The 18,390-nt window shown below is 43.6% G+C and overlaps 1 protein-coding gene across 1 annotated transcript in view; it reads left to right on the top strand.

Annotated features, from left to right (window-relative positions):
- COL4A6 (collagen type IV alpha 6 chain) overlaps positions 1 to 18,390 on the top strand; it is a 172,722-nt gene that overhangs the window by 93,614 nt on the left and 60,718 nt on the right. The window contains exons 4-5 of the mRNA XM_033137243.1: positions 12,395 to 12,529; positions 14,498 to 14,542. Of these exons, the coding sequence (XP_032993134.1) occupies positions 12,395 to 12,529; positions 14,498 to 14,542 (180 nt within the window). The remainder of the gene's footprint in view (positions 1 to 12,394; positions 12,530 to 14,497; positions 14,543 to 18,390) is intronic.

The following is an 18,390-nucleotide window of genomic DNA, read 5'->3' on the forward strand; positions in this document are numbered from 1 at the left end:
TCCAGGTAGAGCTAATAATGTCCCCCAGTGTTTTTTTTCTAAAAAGAAAATCACCCACTTTATAGTTCAAACTGGGAAAAATAAATACAGTAAATGGACAAAAGTACAAAAATTCACAAAATGTTTAGGGGTATGCGTGCCCCCAGAAAAAAAGCACTGATGTCCCTTATATGATACTGGGAAGAGCCACTGTTAGTTTAGGCAATATTGCAATAGAAGGGCCAAGAGTCTGTATAACATAGCATCCTATGTTCATATGACACCAGACACCAGGTTGCAGAAGTCTGGGTTAGACTAGCCTCCTCATATTGATTTACTTGCACAAAGCTTACTCTGTCTGTTCTGAGCAATAGAGGGTTGACAAAGAGCATTAATTTCGTTTCATCCTAATTTGATTCTGGGGTCTTTCTATTAATAATTCATTCACCCCACATTTTCAAAGCATTTCCTCATCACTTTCTGAACTGCAAAAAGTATTGTTTTTTTGTGTGTTTTTTAAGTACCACCAGTGGTCAAGGATGATGGGGGTGATTATTAGGTTTCACTTGAGATTAGACTGGGAATGGGCAAGCTTTGACCCTCTTGATGTTGCCCGATTACAGTTCCCATCATCGCTGACAATTGTCTATGTTTGACTGAGGCTCATGGGTGTTGGAAGTCTGAGAACATCTGTAGGGCAACAGGTTAGCCACCTTTGGATGAAGTGGTCGAAATCCAAAGAAAAAGACAGGCCAAGAACTTTGGATGGGTGCACAAAATAAAACTGTTTGGGTTATAGCATTGCGTGACTTTCGCTGCCTTGTTTCCAATGCTTAATAAATGGTGTGCACGACAAATGCTTTCGATATGTGAATCTGTAGAAATGAGAACATTCAAATCCCCACACCCGCAGCCAAACTTCATTTGCTGGGAGAGCTGTCGTGTCTTAAAACCCTGCAGGTGGGCAGCATTAACATCAAGAAGACAAGTTTCTTGAAGACAAGATTAAATCAAATGACTGCATATGATATGAAATATACCGGTAAATTCGAAGTTGGTAACCTTGTTTGTCCATCCTGCCTTGTTGGAATGTGCAACAAGTACAGTAATTTGCTGGTAATCTATCTGATCTAAATGGTGTAGGACAGGGGTCCCCAAACTAAGGCCCGGGGGCCAGATGCAGCCCAATCGCCTTCTAAATCCAGCCCACAGACAGTCTGGGAATCAGCGTGTTTTTACATGAATAGAATGTGTCCTTTTATTTAAAATGCATCTCTGGGTTTTGTGGGGGCCTGCCTGGTGTTTTTACATGAGTAGAATGTGTGCTTTTATTTAAAATGCATCTCTGAGTTATTTGTGGGGCATAGGAATTCGTTCAGATTTTTTTTAAAAAAAATAGTCCGGCCCCCCACAAGGTCTGAGGGACAGTGGACCGGCCCCCTGCTGAAAAAGTTTGCTGACCCCTGGTGTAGAATATCTACAATAATAATAATTGTAAAAATGGTTTCATCATTCTTCCAGGAGCGAGCTAAGGAATTTTACTCATCATCTAATTGTTGTAATGTCTTTATATGATGGTTAGATTAGTGGCAGGGAGTGCCAGGGAACTGGCTTTCAGAGATGAAAGATTCATATGCATAAGAATAAGTTTCCAATTTTCTTTTATTTTCTTTTTAAAGTGTGGTTTCGAGCAATGCTGTAGCCACACAAGCCAGCCCCTTTTACAGCGGTTTTATCCCCTAGAATTTCACCAAGCCCTGTGTGTTTTGACATCCATGTTAACTGTCCATGCTTCTTAAAACAAAGGGCAAATTCCTCACATATCTCTAGTTCCTTTCATTCCAAAGTGCTATGCCAGAGCTCATTTTTGCTCTCAATTAAGAGGAGGTAAGGAGCGCTTGCCAACCTCTGCTAATTTGACAATCCATGAATGAGATCTCATGTAATTGCAAGTTATCTGCATTCCTGCTGGCCTAGAGCTATCCCTCCACATCTCTGATGTTGCTTAGGGCATTTGATCCCGCCTGAGTTTGATCCTCGCGGGTGGCAGGAGGACTGCAGGCTCAGGCCAGTGGAGATCAGCCACAGTGAACAAACTTGGCGCCTGCCTCACTCTTTGGGGGGGGGGGTGACCCTACCCACTCATTTCTTGGGAAGGAAAAAGTGTATCTGTAGTGCTTCATCCCCATCCCCCCACCCACCCCAATTAAACAGCACTGCTGCTAGACTTGGCAGGGGTGCATGGTAGGATTTCACTCACTTGTCACTTTTCCCTGACAGAGTAAAAAAGCAAAACAGGGGGCTGTTTTGTTTTGTGTCCTCCTCCCCCACTGCCTGAAGCATCAGTTTGTTTGCAAATGTTAAATTCTGCATAAGCCTGGACAGCATTTCCAAATTTGGTTCAGGTTGGGGGGTGGGGGGCAGGGGCTGCAGCTCAGTGGCAGAGCACATGCTCCGCATGGAAAAGTCCCCGGGTTCAATCTGGCCTCTCCAGGTAGGGCTGGGAGAGATACCTGCCTGAAGTCATTTAAGGCCACTGCCAGTCTGTGGCAACGGTGTCTGACTTGGTATAGGTCAGCTTGCAATGTCCCTAAGGAATGTAAATTTGAATATATGCTTCTATTTTTATTTGTGCTCTAAAGCAAATTAGTAAAACAGAATTCTCCCACACCCACGTCAGTGCTGTGTATGTGCATCTGCTAGTGAATGACGTTTATGCTTGCCCAATGGGTCTCCCTTTTCCTTTCCTCTCCTCCCCCATGCAGCCCCTCACAAATCCACCAGATCTGCTTCAGAGGGCTGGGGGGACCCTCTGGAGCAGATTGGGTGGGTTTGCAAGGTACTGCAGGGTCATGGGGCAGTCAGGAAAAGGAAATCCGCTCATGCAGCACTGGGTATTACTTGTCTGCCTATCTACACACACATGCTATATAATTGTGTGTACATAGGTAATGTATATTACACTGTACATTGCTGAGTAATGACATTGATAGAGGGTCATTGCACTCATGTCCTGCTTGGTGGGCTTCCTGTAAGCCCATTTAGCCACTGTGGAAAATGGGATTCTAGCTACTGCCTGCATTTTTGCTGATGGGTGTTGTGTGCATATCACAATAATTTGCAAGTCTTCTGGAAGACTCTTTTGTCCTGTGGGCCAGATGTCACAGCTAAGACTCAGTAGGACTACTTGTGAATGAATTAACAGGTTTTCATCTTTATGGCAAAAAAAGACTTGAGATATTAATTAAATATACATTTTCCAAAAGAAAAAAAAAACCACAAATGAATAAATCTATGTACATTTAACCTGGGAGAAAGCCTTACTGAGCACAGTGAGAGTGTTATTTCTGAGTAATGGGTAGGACTGCTATGTTAACTACTACGCTATTACAGCAGCTGGAAACACTTTGAACTTTGTGGGGAAAGCTCTGCCAATGTTTGTACTGAAACTTATTTAGTGCAGTTATCTCAAATATTATATTTTAATTGTTTTTTTCCACAATAAAAAACCCAGGGGGTCACTGGAATGTATAGTAACTTCTGGTTTTGAGCTGGGCAAACACTACTGTAAACAACAGCAAAAATGAAACAAACCCCTAAAGCCCTGGGAGGTTCCTTAATTACAGTACACACAAGCCATTTTGACATGGAAAAGGAACCAAATATGACAGTGTGTGAAACATAATGCTTAACTTTTGTTCCAGGTTGTGTTCCCATGATGCATATTAAAATCAGATGGTCGTGTTGTTGTCTTTTAAAAAAGTTATTCACTTGAACTATATAAAGTATACACAGAATCATTTGGTAACACAAATATATGGTTGGTATAGGCAGTGACATTCAGCACAAAATCCATAAATGGGTATATAAATAAATGAGTCAGACCATTTGTCCATGTAGCCCTATTTTGTCTAGTGAGTAGACTCTACCCTGACTATTAGTGGCTCCCCAGGATTTCAGATGGGTCTTTCGCATCCCTACCTTGAGATGCAGGGGATTGAAACCTGGGACCTTCTGTACACAAACAAAGCACACACAGACACACCCTCTCTCTCTGATACAACATGATACTTGAGTCTACCCATCCCACCACATTTTTGCTGTTAGCTCACGCCTTGAGGATGCTTGTAAGTTGCTGGGTGACTTGCAGCAGCCCTGAACAGATGCCGGTTTGTCAACAGCCTTGTAAACTGCCCACAGAGGTGCTCAGAACTACAGCAAGCTGTCTCTCTAGTTGGTTTGGGGGTCACCCCTGGTTCTAGTGCAGGTCAAGTAACCCCCACCTCCCTCGTTCTCTTAAGATTTAGGCAGGTGGCTAGGGCAGCTCAGAAGGGCCCTTGCGCAACATGCATGTGTGCAACAGTAGAGGCCTGGCTGGAAATCTTAAAGCCTGCTGCTGGTACATGGGAGACAGATTGAAGAAAAGGAAATATGAATTGGCCCCATCCCATATTTTGACCAATCACAGCTAGGAGCGGCTAGGAGTTAGGTGGAGTCAGCTTCTGTTTTGACTTGAAATGTTCATTTTGGGCTGTGGGGATAGCCAGCATCTGGGACGACCAGTAATCCCAGAGTTCCTGCTCCCACTGGCCGTGAAAGGGTCCGCTGGCTATGAACCTGAAGGTAGTTGTCGTGAGTTCTGAAGGTTTCCGAAGGTTCCGGAGATTCCGGAGGTTTCCGGATAGGAAAGATAGGCAAAGCTAAATAGTGGCCAAAACTTAGAAGGCCAAATAAACGTTTTTGAAATAAAAGAAATAAATACTAAGAGACTGCAGTCAATGGTGAAGAAGCGCTCCACTGCTCTGTGTGGCTTGGTTTCTCTTTCGGTTTCTCTCTGGCTTGTCTCGCACTGATGTTCTCTCTGGCTTGTCTCGCGCGTTCTCCACACCGCTACAGAGAGCAGGGGCTATTTATTAGGAAGTTAAACATCGTCATAACATTGACAACAACCAATCACAACGTTGTTTCTAGGCTAGTTTCTGGGCGGGAAACTCTTAACTGATCATTAATGAGGCTAAATTGGCGTGCTTTGCCCCCAGCGCGGAGGGATCCAGGCAGCAAACCTCTTTTACCTTCCTTGCTATGCGCGGAAGATTACCTTCCTTTTACCTTCCTTGCTATGTGCAGAAGATTACCTTAAAGAAAACAGGTGCAGGAGCACCTTAAAACGTATTCCCACATTGGGCTTCTCTGAATTACATAAAGGCAAGAAGCGGGAGGGGGGAGCCAACCTGCAATCTTGCCCACCTGAGAGGTGCCAGGACTGGCTCAAGCTGTAAGGTTCCATCAGGCTGTGAAACAGATGGGACTTCAACTGCCAAAGAGGGCCTCTCCACCGGCTTTGTTGGAAGGCCAGCACTTTTCACTGCTCTTAAAAAAAAAGAAAATGTCCATTGTTGCTGTTCACTACAGGATCCCTGAAACTAATAATTAGTTCGTCGGCTTGCTTTTCTCCTTCTCCGTCCCTGTCTCTTTCCCTTTTGTGTGGTGTGTCTTAGGTTGTAAGCCTGAGGGCAGGCTCTGTCTTGTCACTGATACTTGTAAGCTGCTTTGGGAGCCCATTATTAGCTGGACTGGATGAAAAACATTAACAAAAATTATTCATATACAATAAATTTAATAGAATGTAATAATATAATAATAACATAGTTTGTCTTTGCTTAGGACAGTAAAATAGTTGTGGTAGTGAATCCCATGGTTTGACTGTGTGCTTGGAAGCACTTTCTTTTGCTGGTCCTACATCCCTCACCATTGAGCTTCATTGGACAACCCTCAAGTACTGTGAGTGAAGGGGGCAGGGAGGCTCCTCCCCATCCACATTCTCCATCTCATACACTTGTGGCTATTATTTGTCCCCAAATAACAATACTGTAAGCATTTTTACTACTTTGTGTCAGTGTTCTGCTCTTTCTCAGCCTAACCTACCTCGCAGTGTTGATTTGAGAATAAACTCAAGATAATCCCCCCCATGGTTGCAATTTGAGCTTCTTAGAAGAAGAGCCAAATGTAAATGTGGTAAACAGAAGAGTCCTCAATGGAAGCTACTCGTTACTTAGAATTATAGCCTTAGCTGTACAGTGGTACCTTGGTTCTGGAATTTAATTCATTCCGGGAGACCATTCGACTCCCGAAATGGTTCAAAAACCAAGGCGGAGCTTCCAATTGGCTGCAGGAGCTTCCTGCACTCAAGCAGAAGCCACATCAGACATTCAGCTTCCGAAAAACGTTTGCAAACCAGAACACCACCGGGTTTGTGGTGTTTGGGAGACAATTTGTTTGGGAGCCAAGCTGTTCGAGAACCAAGTTACCACTGTACTAGATTCAGACCGTGTCTCCCATCTACACCATACGTTTAAAAGCAGTGTCATACCAATTTAAACAGCCATGGCTTCCCCCAAAGTTGTAAAGGGTAGTTACAAAGCTCCTGTTGCCCTCACAGGGTAAGATTTTCCAGACCTCCCTGGGAAGAAGCATTGATTGGAATTGTAGCTTTGAGAGGAATAGAGGTTGTCGAACACCTCTCATTAACCTTGACAAACTACAGTTCCCAGGATTCCTTGGAGGCGGGGAGCCATGACTTCTCAAAGTGGTATGATACTGCTTTAAATGTATAGTGCAGATGGGGCCTCAGTTAAGGAAACAAATTTTGCCATGTGCTTAGCTGACATTTTAGGGGTTCCTGATATAATAAAGGTAAACAATGTGCAAATGAAAAATGCAGAAGGGCTTGCCGCTTAGGTTTTGTTGTCCATGGTTTAACCAGTTTCTTTCTATTCTACTGTGGAAAATGTTGTTGCCAGCCATCTTCAAAAGGATTTAAATGAAATTCATAAGAATTAGATTATCATGGTTTAATCACATTACGAGGGAGATTAGCAACATTTCACTGGGTCTTTGTGCCACTGGAGCCACCCCAGGATACTGGGCTAAATCTTCAAGCAGTATTAAGATCTCTCTTGTAGTGTGCAAAGTAAAACAGAGGTTTCAGTCATTTTTTTCTCTTTCTTGGGATTAGAACACAGGACCTACACTTAATCCCTCCATTGTAGAACTCTTGAAACTAACGGTAATCAGATTTGGATACGACCTTCACCTCAGTGTTGCATTATTATATACTAACGTAAGAAAGCCTCTTTAGGATGAGATCAAAGACCCACCTAGCCCAACATCCCTCAGGGTGATCTGAGACCCCATCAGCAGTACAAAATGAAAGCAGTATCATACTACTTTAAAAAGTCATTGCTTCCCCCAAAGCATCCTGAGAACTGCATTTTGCTAAGGGTGCTGAGAGTTGTTAGCATGCCCTTCAGAGAGTTACAATTCCCAGAATTCCCTGGGAAAGGGGGTTGATGGTTACATTACTCTCAGAAATGCACCCTTTGGTGTCTCCCACTCCTGCTCTGAATCAGAGGGCCCAGAGGGAAGCATGATGGTAAGGGGAGAGAGTTTGGCAAGGTCTGAAGGGAGGGGCTGGGTGAAAGATGGGTGGCAAGAAGATAGTTCAGCTTCTACTAACTACACATTTTCACAACTTGCCCCTCCCCCCACTGCCCTCTTCTCCCTCTTTGGTACATCTGTTTCTCTCCCTCTCCTTCTCTGTCTCTATATGGATATTTTCATTAATAATACATAAAGAAGCAAAAAAAAAAAGTCAAATCAGAAACATCATCATCAACAACAAAAATAATTTTGAGCTTACTGGTATCTATTGTTGCAAAATACAGAGGGAGTGTTAGGGCTCATCCACACTTCCACTAGTCCTCAGAAAGCCCAATTGATGTTTATTACAATTCAGCAGTAAATAGCAGATAATTCAGCATGCAATTTGGCAGTAAACAGCTGTAAACTGGGGGGGGCAGGGCAAATGAAAAACATCATGTACCCATGCCTATAAAGCACTGAACAAGCAGAAGTGTGGATGAACCCTGAGAGAGAGGGTTTTGCAGAAATTTATAGGCAAAAAATTTATTAAGGTGCAAGCTTTTTTGGGGCCCCTTCATCATATATGTTAAGTGTGCAAGGACTATGTGCATTAATTAGCTAGTGTCACCAGTAAGGTTGTCTTGCTAATTGGTCACTGTAACTATTTTGCTTTCAGATAAGCATCACCATCAAAGCTTTTTTGTGTGTGCATTTCATTATCCTGTGAACCCTGGTCTCTCATCCATGCATGTGTATACTGCATATGCTTGCCAATCCAGGATTACACATGATGCATCTGATGAAGTGGACTGTGGTCCACAAGAGCTTATGACATAATGAATTCATTAATCTTTAAAGTGCTACAAGTCTTTGTTGGTTTATTAACAACAACAACAACAGAGGGCTCTTCTGCTTATACCCAACCAAAGTTATCAAACTTATTTCAAAATAAAGGAAAAGAAGCATTTCACTCTATTACTCTAATCCAGTTTAAAACATTTCCAGCCTCCTTCGAAATTATTAACACTCTGCGCTCCTTATCATAACCACATAACTCCTGTGAGTTTATGAAGTACAGCTGGACCCCACACTTCAATATACTGTATTTTCCGGCGTATAAGACGACTGGGCGTATAAGACGGCCCCCAACCTTTCCAGTTAAAATATAGAGTTTGAGATATACTTGGCCGCATATTCTCCACCCAGCGTATAAGACGACCCCCGAATTTTGAGAAGATTTTCCTGAATTAAAAAGTAGTCTTATACGCCAGAATATACAGTACCATTCTCTTAGCCTTGGAATTTCCAAGATTTAGCTTGTACGCTCCTGGCACAATGTTCTTTGAGTGATGTGTTGCAAAGGGGCAACATCCTCCGCTGTGATCCACAGAAGACAAGGCACATCAGTCTTCTAGCTGGGCAGCACTACATACATTTCATGCTGAAAAATCAGAGTTAGAATAGCAGGATCATAGAATTGTTGAGTTAGAAAGGATCCTAAGGGTTATGTATTCCAACCCTGTGCAACGTAGTCTCAACTTGATCATGTAACAACTCCCATCAACATCTCTGTCCATTGACAAGGACTAGGCCAGTGATGGCGAACCTTTTTGAGCCCGAGTGCCCAAACTGCAGCGGAAAACCAACTTTTTTATTTCAAAGTGCCAACACTGCAATTAAACCTGAATATCGAGGTTTTTAGTTAGAAAAAACTCCTACAGTTGTCCAGACATCTGCAATCTTAAAAGTAAAACACAATAACAAAGTTTTCAATGTTACAGTTTTTTATTTAAAAAAACATAAACTCTACATGTGCATGTATTTTAGACAAAGGGATACTCAACTTGTAATAATGATTATATGCCAGAACAACACCTGAAGGCTGACGTGTGGGGCTGGTATATACCAGGTTTCCCTGCCCCTCTGAGCCACTGGGAGTCAGGGAATCATTCACTCCAAGAATAGTATTGAAAATAGCAAATACAATCCTTCAAGGTGGTGGTGGTTTTTTTTTTGGGGGGGGGGTTAATGCTCTCAAGCCACACTATTCTTTTAGAATCAAATTCTCTGCTTTCGGATGACTAAGCTCTGAATACAGCCTTGGGTGTATGTAACTTCTGTTTTAGATGCAAAAGTCAGAAGAGTTTTCAAAGGAAAAAAATCACTTGAAGCTTAAAAATAAAATGCCATGTTAATGACAGTATATTAAAACACACTTTTTTTAAAGCACCCTAGGTTCTTTAGGCTGCAATCCTTACCTGGGAGCAAGTCCCACTGATGTTAATGGGGCTTACTTTTGAGTAGAGCTGTATTGGCTTTCCCTGTTACTGTTGTTTTTAACACTTGCTTCCTTCTCCCTTGCCATTAAAGAAGAGAACAAGATCTCGGCAGTAGTGCCTAAGATTAATCACACAAGTCAGGGGAAAGGGAGACCCACACAATACATTGGGGGGGGGGGCTTGCCTGCATGGGCTTCCTTTGCTTTTATTTTGAAATGGGGCCTGAGCCCAAACAGTGGCTGGAAATCCCTTTTCCTTGAACTGCAGCCACCCTTCTCTCTACCGAACAACCCCTCCTCAGCCATTAAAACAGACATGTAGAGCGATCCCAGCACAATCACTGTTTTTTAAGGAACAACACGATTCTCCTTTATGTGGTCTCCGTTTGCGCCATTCTTTGTGCAAAGCTCTCAGCAGCAGCTCCATACCCAAACAAGACCAAAATAGGGCGTTTGGGGAGAGAAAAAGAAATGTATGGCCATTGCATTAAAAGCATTTATTCTGTCGATTGCTCCTGCTTCCCCCCCCCCCCCGGAGAAAACCTTAATCCTTGTCTCCCTTCAGGCTGTCAGCAAGGAATCAAGGAATCCCCGGGTTTTGGCTGTGAAAGGGAGCGCCCTGCACGCTTCTTGCAGGAGCCCTTGCCGGCTAGCCTCCCTCCTGATCCCCGTGCAAAAGCCGCTACGGTGAGGGGGTGGGGTGGAAGGAGAGTTTGGAAAGCGGCAGGCAAAAGCGACAAGTGGGCAGGCAGCTTCTTCCCAGGAGAGAAGCCAAGGAAACACTCTTGCAGGGCCGGTCGGGGGGCTTCTGGAGAGCGGAGCGGCGCTCCCGTGGGCGAGACTAGTCCTCCTCCTCCTCCTCCTCCTCGCTTCAAGCACCGCTGCTGGGAAACCTCGTCGCTGCCGTTACCTCGTCCTCGTCGCTCGCGTCGAATCCGCAGCAGCAGCCAGCAGCAGCAGCAGCAGCCAAACACCACTGGGACAGGCGCCAAGGAGGGAAACTGCTGCTGTCTGCTGCTGCGCCTGCGCTGGCAGAAAGGAGGCACACGCATGAGCACAGCAGCAGCGCCCTCAGCCTCCGGAGGGCGGGCCGCCAGCCAGCTGGAGAAGTGGACGGGCGCAGGCGGGCCACGGGTGCGGCACGGTGCAGCGCAGCGCAGCGGCGCCCCCCACCATTTCCCCGCCCCTGGCGTGCCGGCAGAGAGAGCTCTGCGTGCCAGCTGTGGCACGCGTGCCACGGGTTCGCCATCACTGGACTAGGCCCAATATTCCATCCACTACACCAGAATGACTTTGTGTTTCTGGGGCTGAGAGCCATCTTTGTGTTCTCCCTTGTTCTGAAATGATCTTCTAGGGTGTGGGACAGGACCTTTTTTGATTGTGGCACCTACAGTGTACACTTTGGAATAGCCTCCCTAAGGTAACTTTCTTTGTTAGCTCTTCAGCATTTTAGCAAACAGATGAAACTCTTTTTGTTGTAATAAGTGGTTTTTATATAATCTGCATTTCTTTTAGTAGGGCGACTTCCTGCTCTTTGGGGTTTAATGGGTAGGGTTTTGTGTCTGAACTGTTCTCTGGCTTTATTTAAAATTGTATTTTTTGCATTTAAATTTCTCCAACACTTGAAGTTTATAGCAGATATGTAATTCAGGGATTAGCTTTTTTTAAAAAAAAATGTTACGCAGTTTCAAAAACCACACATAACATGAACTAACTTTGGCACCATCTGGCCTTTTCATATCCCCCCCCCCCCCGTTAAGACAACTCTTGTGGCCTTCCATTACCACAAACCAAAGTAGCAAGGTCTTTCATCTCTACTTTAGAAACAACTCCTGCATGTTTCATATAGCTGTTGTATAACTGTGAGAATTTGAGACAAGTTTCCTCCCCAGCTGTTAAAGGGCTTTGAGCACCGGTCAAGCTTACCACAATTTTCACATATACAAATACACATACATATTTGCAAACAATAGCAAGTGAGTTACACAAATGTGACCTCTTGTGAAATGGTACGTTAGTCATGCTTTTTTTAAAAGGTTTGCTTCAGCTAGTTACTTTTGCTTTGCGGAAGGGGGGAGAGAGAAGAAGTCAAGGGGTCCCAAATTTGGAATGTGCTCCTGATATGGATCGGGGGCCTAAACCAACTAGCTGCTAAAAATCCACCCCAATATTTTTTTCACCCCAGAGGTGCTGTTTGCAGTAAACAACATCTTTGTGACCAAAGAAAAGTCAAGCAAGATTTTTCTGGCAGGAATCCTTTGGGAGCAGATGAACAAGCAGGTTGCAATGGTGTAAAAGAGTAATTGGTCCCCCTGACAGCTTGTGGGCCCTCAGGAGATGCCCATTCATGCTGACACTTGATGCTGGCCCTTAACTACCTTTGTTTAACTTATACCCATTAGATCTTATCCTTCCCTCTGGAGCAGCAGCAGGGACCATGCCTTTGCCATTTCCTGCATATCAGCCCTTCAGAGAGTTGTCGACATTTGCACCCCATCATCTCTTCTCAAGGCTAAACAGATCCGCTTCTCTTAACCATACCCCTTATCATCTCTGTTTCCCTTCTGTGTGCCCAGAACCGAACATTGCACTCCAGATGAGTTGTACTCCTCCTTCAGTTGTTTCCTGTTGGATGCTTTTTTGGGGGTGCTTATATGGCAAGGCAGGTGCTTGTTTGCAAACTTTTAAGATGGATTTCCTCCCCCTTCCTCCTAGGGTCAACCAGGACCAATTGGGAACCAAGGACTGATGGGTGTTCCAGGGTTTACTGGACCAGAAGGCTTGAGGGGGCCAAAGGGAGAGAGAGGGAGCACAGGTGCCCCAGGTACAGCTGGACTGAAGGGAGATAAGGTAAGTTTATCCGTTCCTCTGAGCTTTCTGAATGCTTAAAGACAGCAGCCCTGTTTTTACTTATTTACTGCTGGAATGGCAAAGTGTTGTCTTGTTCACATCCTGTAGAAGTATGGGGTACACATAGTGCAATTTCAAAATCACTGAAGTTCACAATTACCTAGCACATAATATAAATTTGGCTATTTCATGTGGCTTCATTATGAATCAGGCACCATAATCCCCCAAAAAGTTCTTTTTAGCTTAGATTAAAACTTGAGCCATGAAGACCTGTTCCTGTCATCACCACCATTTAGTGCTTCATATGCTGCAGTGGTTTAGTGTCAGGGACCCTGGCAAATGTAATTACTAAAGATCCAGGTGTCCTGGGGAAATCACAGTTCCCAGAGTCCACAGCACTTGGGACAATGTCACTGCAGCATATGGGAAACTAGTGAGAGGGAGATTTTGCAGAAAGGCCTCCAGGAGGCAAGACAACTTTTCTACTGCTGCTTCTAGAAGGAACATGTGGTGAAAGGGTGAAGCTCATGGGTTTTAGGAGGTAGGCATTGTCTTTTGGACTCCCGGTGATGTTATTGGGAGTGTTCCAGGTCCAAATTTTAAAACTGGTCTCAGAATATGTTTATTAGACCTCTGTAACTTTGTATATATGTGGTGGAGCCAGCTACTTCTAGTTTTGTCTCCATCCTCCTTACTGCTGAATTTGACAAAGGCAGCAAAGGAGGACACTGACAGGCAGTGCTACTCCCTAGGCTGGTTGTAGGTTAGCTGGCTGAGGGCAGAGTTTAGTTGGTGGGGCAATGGTCCATTTTCCCTGAATACTAGCTTCCACTGTTAAAAGAAAGGGGGGGAGCAGAGGATATTCAGAGATCATTCTTCAAAATGACTCCCCCCTCCCCACGGAGGTGATGGAAAAGAAAGTTCTCAAGGGAGGGAGGGTAGACCTCTTCCGAGAAATTTTGGCTCAGTTCTAGCCAAGTAACTATTCCCCAGCCTCCCATTTGCTTATGGAAATACTTTTAAAATATGGCCAAGCAAACAGCTCTGTGGAGTAATATCATTTAATCATAAAGAATGGAGGGCAAGGCACAGAAGCCAAGAAGAGGCAAAGCTCACAAACTGGTGTTTGAAGGAGAATTTAATTGGCTGCTCACTATGTTTGGACAAAGTGTGCTGGTTCTAATCCTTTGTATACCAAAACTCTGAAATGGCACCTTTTGATTCAAGAGAATCTGCACGAAGAAAGACATTTTGTTGAAATGCGTTAGGCAGAGTATTTGTACCAATAAATTCTCCTTCGGCCATCAGTCTGAGGTTTCTATTTTTGAATTCCTTCTTTCTCTACAGCAGGGCTAGGGAACCTTTTGCGGACTGTCGGCTTCATAAGGAACCTCTCAGGGAGCACACCACAGTGGGTCTTGCCCGGCCAGATCAAGGTGGCTGGGGACCCTGGTGTAGTTTACCAAATAGAGACACCCACACCCCAAAAAACGGGGATGCACCAGAAAATACCTTTTGAGATGTCTTAAATTGACTGTAATCATTAAGCTTTCATTGACTACAAAAAATATTCAGAGCATTTCATATCTCTTGACCAAACACAAACAATTTAGGTGGCCTTAGTAAACAACAACACCAATGAAAATACTCAGAGCATATGCAGTTTCGTATTTTAAACTCACAGCTCATTGTTTTTACTCACTTCCTAACTTAAGAAAGAATATTGACAAGCTGGATGATCAGGGTTCTAGTTTAAAACAGCTCTTTCTATCTTTTCTTTTCTTTTCTGCAAAATGAGGTGGGTTCTAAAAATATACATTTCATGTGTTTAAGAAAATGGTAAATAGTTAAATAGATCATTGTGATCACCTGTGACTAGTCCATCTTTATTGTAAAATACCATAATTTGCTAACAGAGCTCAGATCTATGGATCATATGAAACAACTTCCTCTTTTTAATCCTTTCAGGGCCCAATGGGAGTCCCCGGATTTCCAGGAATATCCGGAGTTCCTGTAAGTTGCTCTGTGTTTTAAAAAATTAAGTATAAAGTTTTGAAAAAATGCTGCTGTTTGTATTGTTTTGCTTTTCCCATGCCCCCAGAAAATGCATAGTCATTTATCTGAGTTCAAAAGCAAGCTGCATCTCATCATAGTTCCCGTAAACTGTGTATAGGCAAGTCACTGTTGTATAATTCAGGTAAGTAATATAATAAGCATACAGGATTAATAAATGCAATCATTACTGTTAAACATCAATAAAACATAAGCCGGACGAATCTGCCTCCCACTTCCACCTTTCTTAGATTTCACATGGAGAAACTGGCTAGTACCAATTTACTTTATTTGTTAAAGCCGTGAACAAGGACAGCTCCCAATGCTTGAAAAAAAATGTGGTACGCTTTCCAGTGCAGTCCCATTCCAATCTGTGTGAGGACTGGATGTGATTGCTATAGAACACTTATGGGACTGGTCTTTAAGGGAACTGGAAAGCCTTTGCACAGTGGGAGTCCTTGCGGGAGGGAAAGGGGCCACCAAAGGTCGTGTAGGAAATGTTGACCGCCAGGTAAGTTTCTGTCTTTCCGTGTTGATGCAGCTGGGCCGATGAAATCTCTTGGCAGCAGCCGCTGCAGCCGCCTGTGTTTATGAACTGTTAACCACAGATGTACGGGAGAAGCGGCCCTCTAAAAACCCCCCACCCTGCAGCATGTGTTTAGTTTTTCCCATGGAACAAGGTTCAGGAGTTTGGAAAGCGAGATGCAAGGTTTATACCATTTCAGCTGAATATACAAGGTTCGCTAAATGGAAACATCACAGTGAAATAGTGCATGGAATGGCTTCTATCAGTTCTGTTTAAAAGTGTTTGGGGGCAGGAGAGGAACCTCAGGCTGTTTTAAAGGCAAGATCTGGAACTCACCAGAGGGGCCCCCTCCAGCTCTCATAATATACAGAGTTGCTTATTAAATTGGGCTAGCGTTCATCCTTGAATGAATCTATTTCCCCACTTTTTTCAATGTTTATTCAGTTCCTCTGGAAAAGTTTAGAAGGCAGGCCATTCCCAGGCACTGTGTTAGAAAAAGGTGTCACTGTGTCATCTGTAACACCCTCTATTGTAATCTCTTTAATCTGAATTGATAGAGCAGGAACATTTGGTATAGCGGTTTGTATCCAGTGTAGTGCTGAGGGAACCACACTTGATTTTGCCTGTTGCTTTGATGTTAGTCTTAAACTTTTATCCTTGTAAGTTTTTTTATATGTATAATTATGAGTCGCATTAAGTAGTAAGCATACATACATTTAACAACAATAGCAAGAGGGAAGAAACCATGCCATTTCAGGGAGGGAATCCACTTTTGAACACAGCAGTGCTTTAAATTTTGTTTATCATTTATTAACTGCATTAGTCTGTGATTTTCTTCACCTGAAATCTGGCATTGTGTAGTCCATTCTATCATCTCATTCTGCTGCTCTGCAGCTATTTGGTGCCCAAATGAGCAGACTTAATGCAAAGCATGAATTGACATATAGCAATGACAGGTACTATTTGAGCTCATCATCTCTGTAAGCTCCATCTCAAATCAAGAAGGCTACTCCAGGATGTTTATAATATTGTAGAAGCTGGAGATAACGTAGCCCACAAACAGTCTGTAGTACTATCTAGTTATCTACTTGTGGGTAGGAGCTGCTGGCCTTTATTTGCAAACACATGTAATTCTCAATTCCACTGAATGAGCTTGTCCCTAGAGATATCTGCAGCCTTCTGGCAATAAATCTAAATACATAAAGATATGTATAAAGAATAGCACATGTTTGCTTTGAATAGTCACAGCTCAATGTTTATATTTTATTACTGGATGGTGTGTTGACACAAGATACTTTACTCCTGAACCGCATACAAGAGATTACAATAGCAGGCTCTCCTGCTTTTAAAGGGAGTAGCTTTTAAACAGAGAGGAAGCTGGGCAAGGGATGTACCAAGAACTGCAAATCTGGAGTTTCTACTAGTATGGGCTAATTTCCCAATAATCCTTTAGCGGGACCTTTTCCAACTCCTAATTTCATTTTATTTTATTGTTGTTGCTGCTGCCAGCACAGTTTGAACTACTGCAGTTTATACATTAAATGCATTAGCCAGACAATACCTTCTGGAGAGTGTGGAACAAAGAAAATATATTTTAAAACCCACACAGCTACTTGGGGTGCATTTCACACACAGCCCCGCCATACAACTCTGCGATGATTGAGACTGGGGGAAAGCTCCTCCCAGTTTGAAAAGCAGCCCACCCACAAATCAGCACTGTATAGTTGGAACTGGCTTATTTGTATACAGGTTGTATCTCTAATAGCACCATGTTAAAGTCACCTAGTGATGTGCTTGTTCTGCCAGCGGAACATGGTTCTGCAAGATCTAAGCAGGTTGCCAGTAACTTTGTATTGTTTTATTTATTTATTTCATAAAATTTATGTGCTGCTTGATTGTGTGGGGCGGGGGGGGGGACCTCTGAAAGTGGTTTACAAAGAAACAATGAAATTATCAATAAAAACAGTTAAAATCAGCTTTAATACAGTGGTGCCTCGCTAGACGAAAAACTCGCTAGACGAAGGCATTCGTCTAGCAAAAACCACGGTTTACATTGCTGCTTCGCTAGACGAAAAAACCGCTAGACGAAAAAATTCGTAGAACGAATTATTTTCGTCTAGCGGGGCACCACTGTAGTTCAAACAGTTTAGAACGCTGAAAGATAAACTAGAAACCGGTTAGAACATGTAAATGTTCGACATATCCAGGGATGCGTACCTGAACAGAAATGTTCTTCGCAGGTTCTGAAAAGAGTTCAGTGAAGGTGCCTGGGTGGTGTCAGTAAGCAGGGAGTTCCACAGTGAAATATCTATTTCTTGCAGAAGCGTTGGAATCTTTTGTTGTGCAATGTTAAAACTCACCTTCACACTGGCAGAGAACATTGGCTATATCCTCTATTAGATTCCCCTCCTCTGACAGTGGGCTCCCTTGGGTTTACCTGGCAGTAGTAGGCAGCAACAGCACTCAAGGTACATTTGTGGGAGTTGGAGTCTGATAACATCTTCAGGACCACAGGCTCCCCACCACTGCTTTGCAAAATCAGCCTATCCTTGGCGTGACCAACATTGTGCCCACTAGTGGTTCTTGGACTCCCAACTTCCATCAGCCCCGGCCAGCCCCAGGGCTGATGGGAGTTGTAGCCCAACAACATCTAGAGGGTTGGCTACCTCTGGGATGTGGAATACTTTGTTTATCAATGGTGTCTGTCAGACAAGTGGTAATGCTATGCAAAAGCCTTGAATAAGATCTGCTGCTCAGTTCTTGAGAGTTTGATATGGTGGTTTTAGTTCATACAATTCTGAGAGAGTAACCCAGATTAAGTAGGACCCTTCAGAATTACGTGCCCGTTACGGTGAGGATCCAGAGGTGCTCATTCTCTTAAAGCTGCAGCTGCTGCCATCTAGCGTCACAATTCTCTTCAGAGCAAGAATAGCCCTTAGGAAAGAGCACAGAGATAAGCCCATCAGTCCTTCTTTTCCATGTTCGAAAGTTGTCTTTGGGTGCCCCCAGACTGGCAGAATTTTGCAGGAGGGATTAAAGGAGCATGCAGAGATATTTAGGTGCATACAATTAAAAGTGGATTAACATGCTCTGTCGACCTAGTGCAACAAATCCACTTTTAAAAAGGAGCGGAGTACAGCAGACTTGCAGCTTGCACACATTTAACTTGTACGACCACAGCTTTACATGCTTGGTGACCGGCCAGCAGACACAGAACAAACTAAACACACAGAGAGTGGAAAGAGCTTTTCAAGCTCTTCACCTTGCTTTCCAAACTCTGGAA

This window comes from Lacerta agilis, chromosome Z (genome assembly GCF_009819535.1).
Source record: "Lacerta agilis isolate rLacAgi1 chromosome Z, rLacAgi1.pri, whole genome shotgun sequence".
Lineage (NCBI taxonomy): Eukaryota > Metazoa > Chordata > Lepidosauria > Squamata > Lacertidae > Lacerta > Lacerta agilis.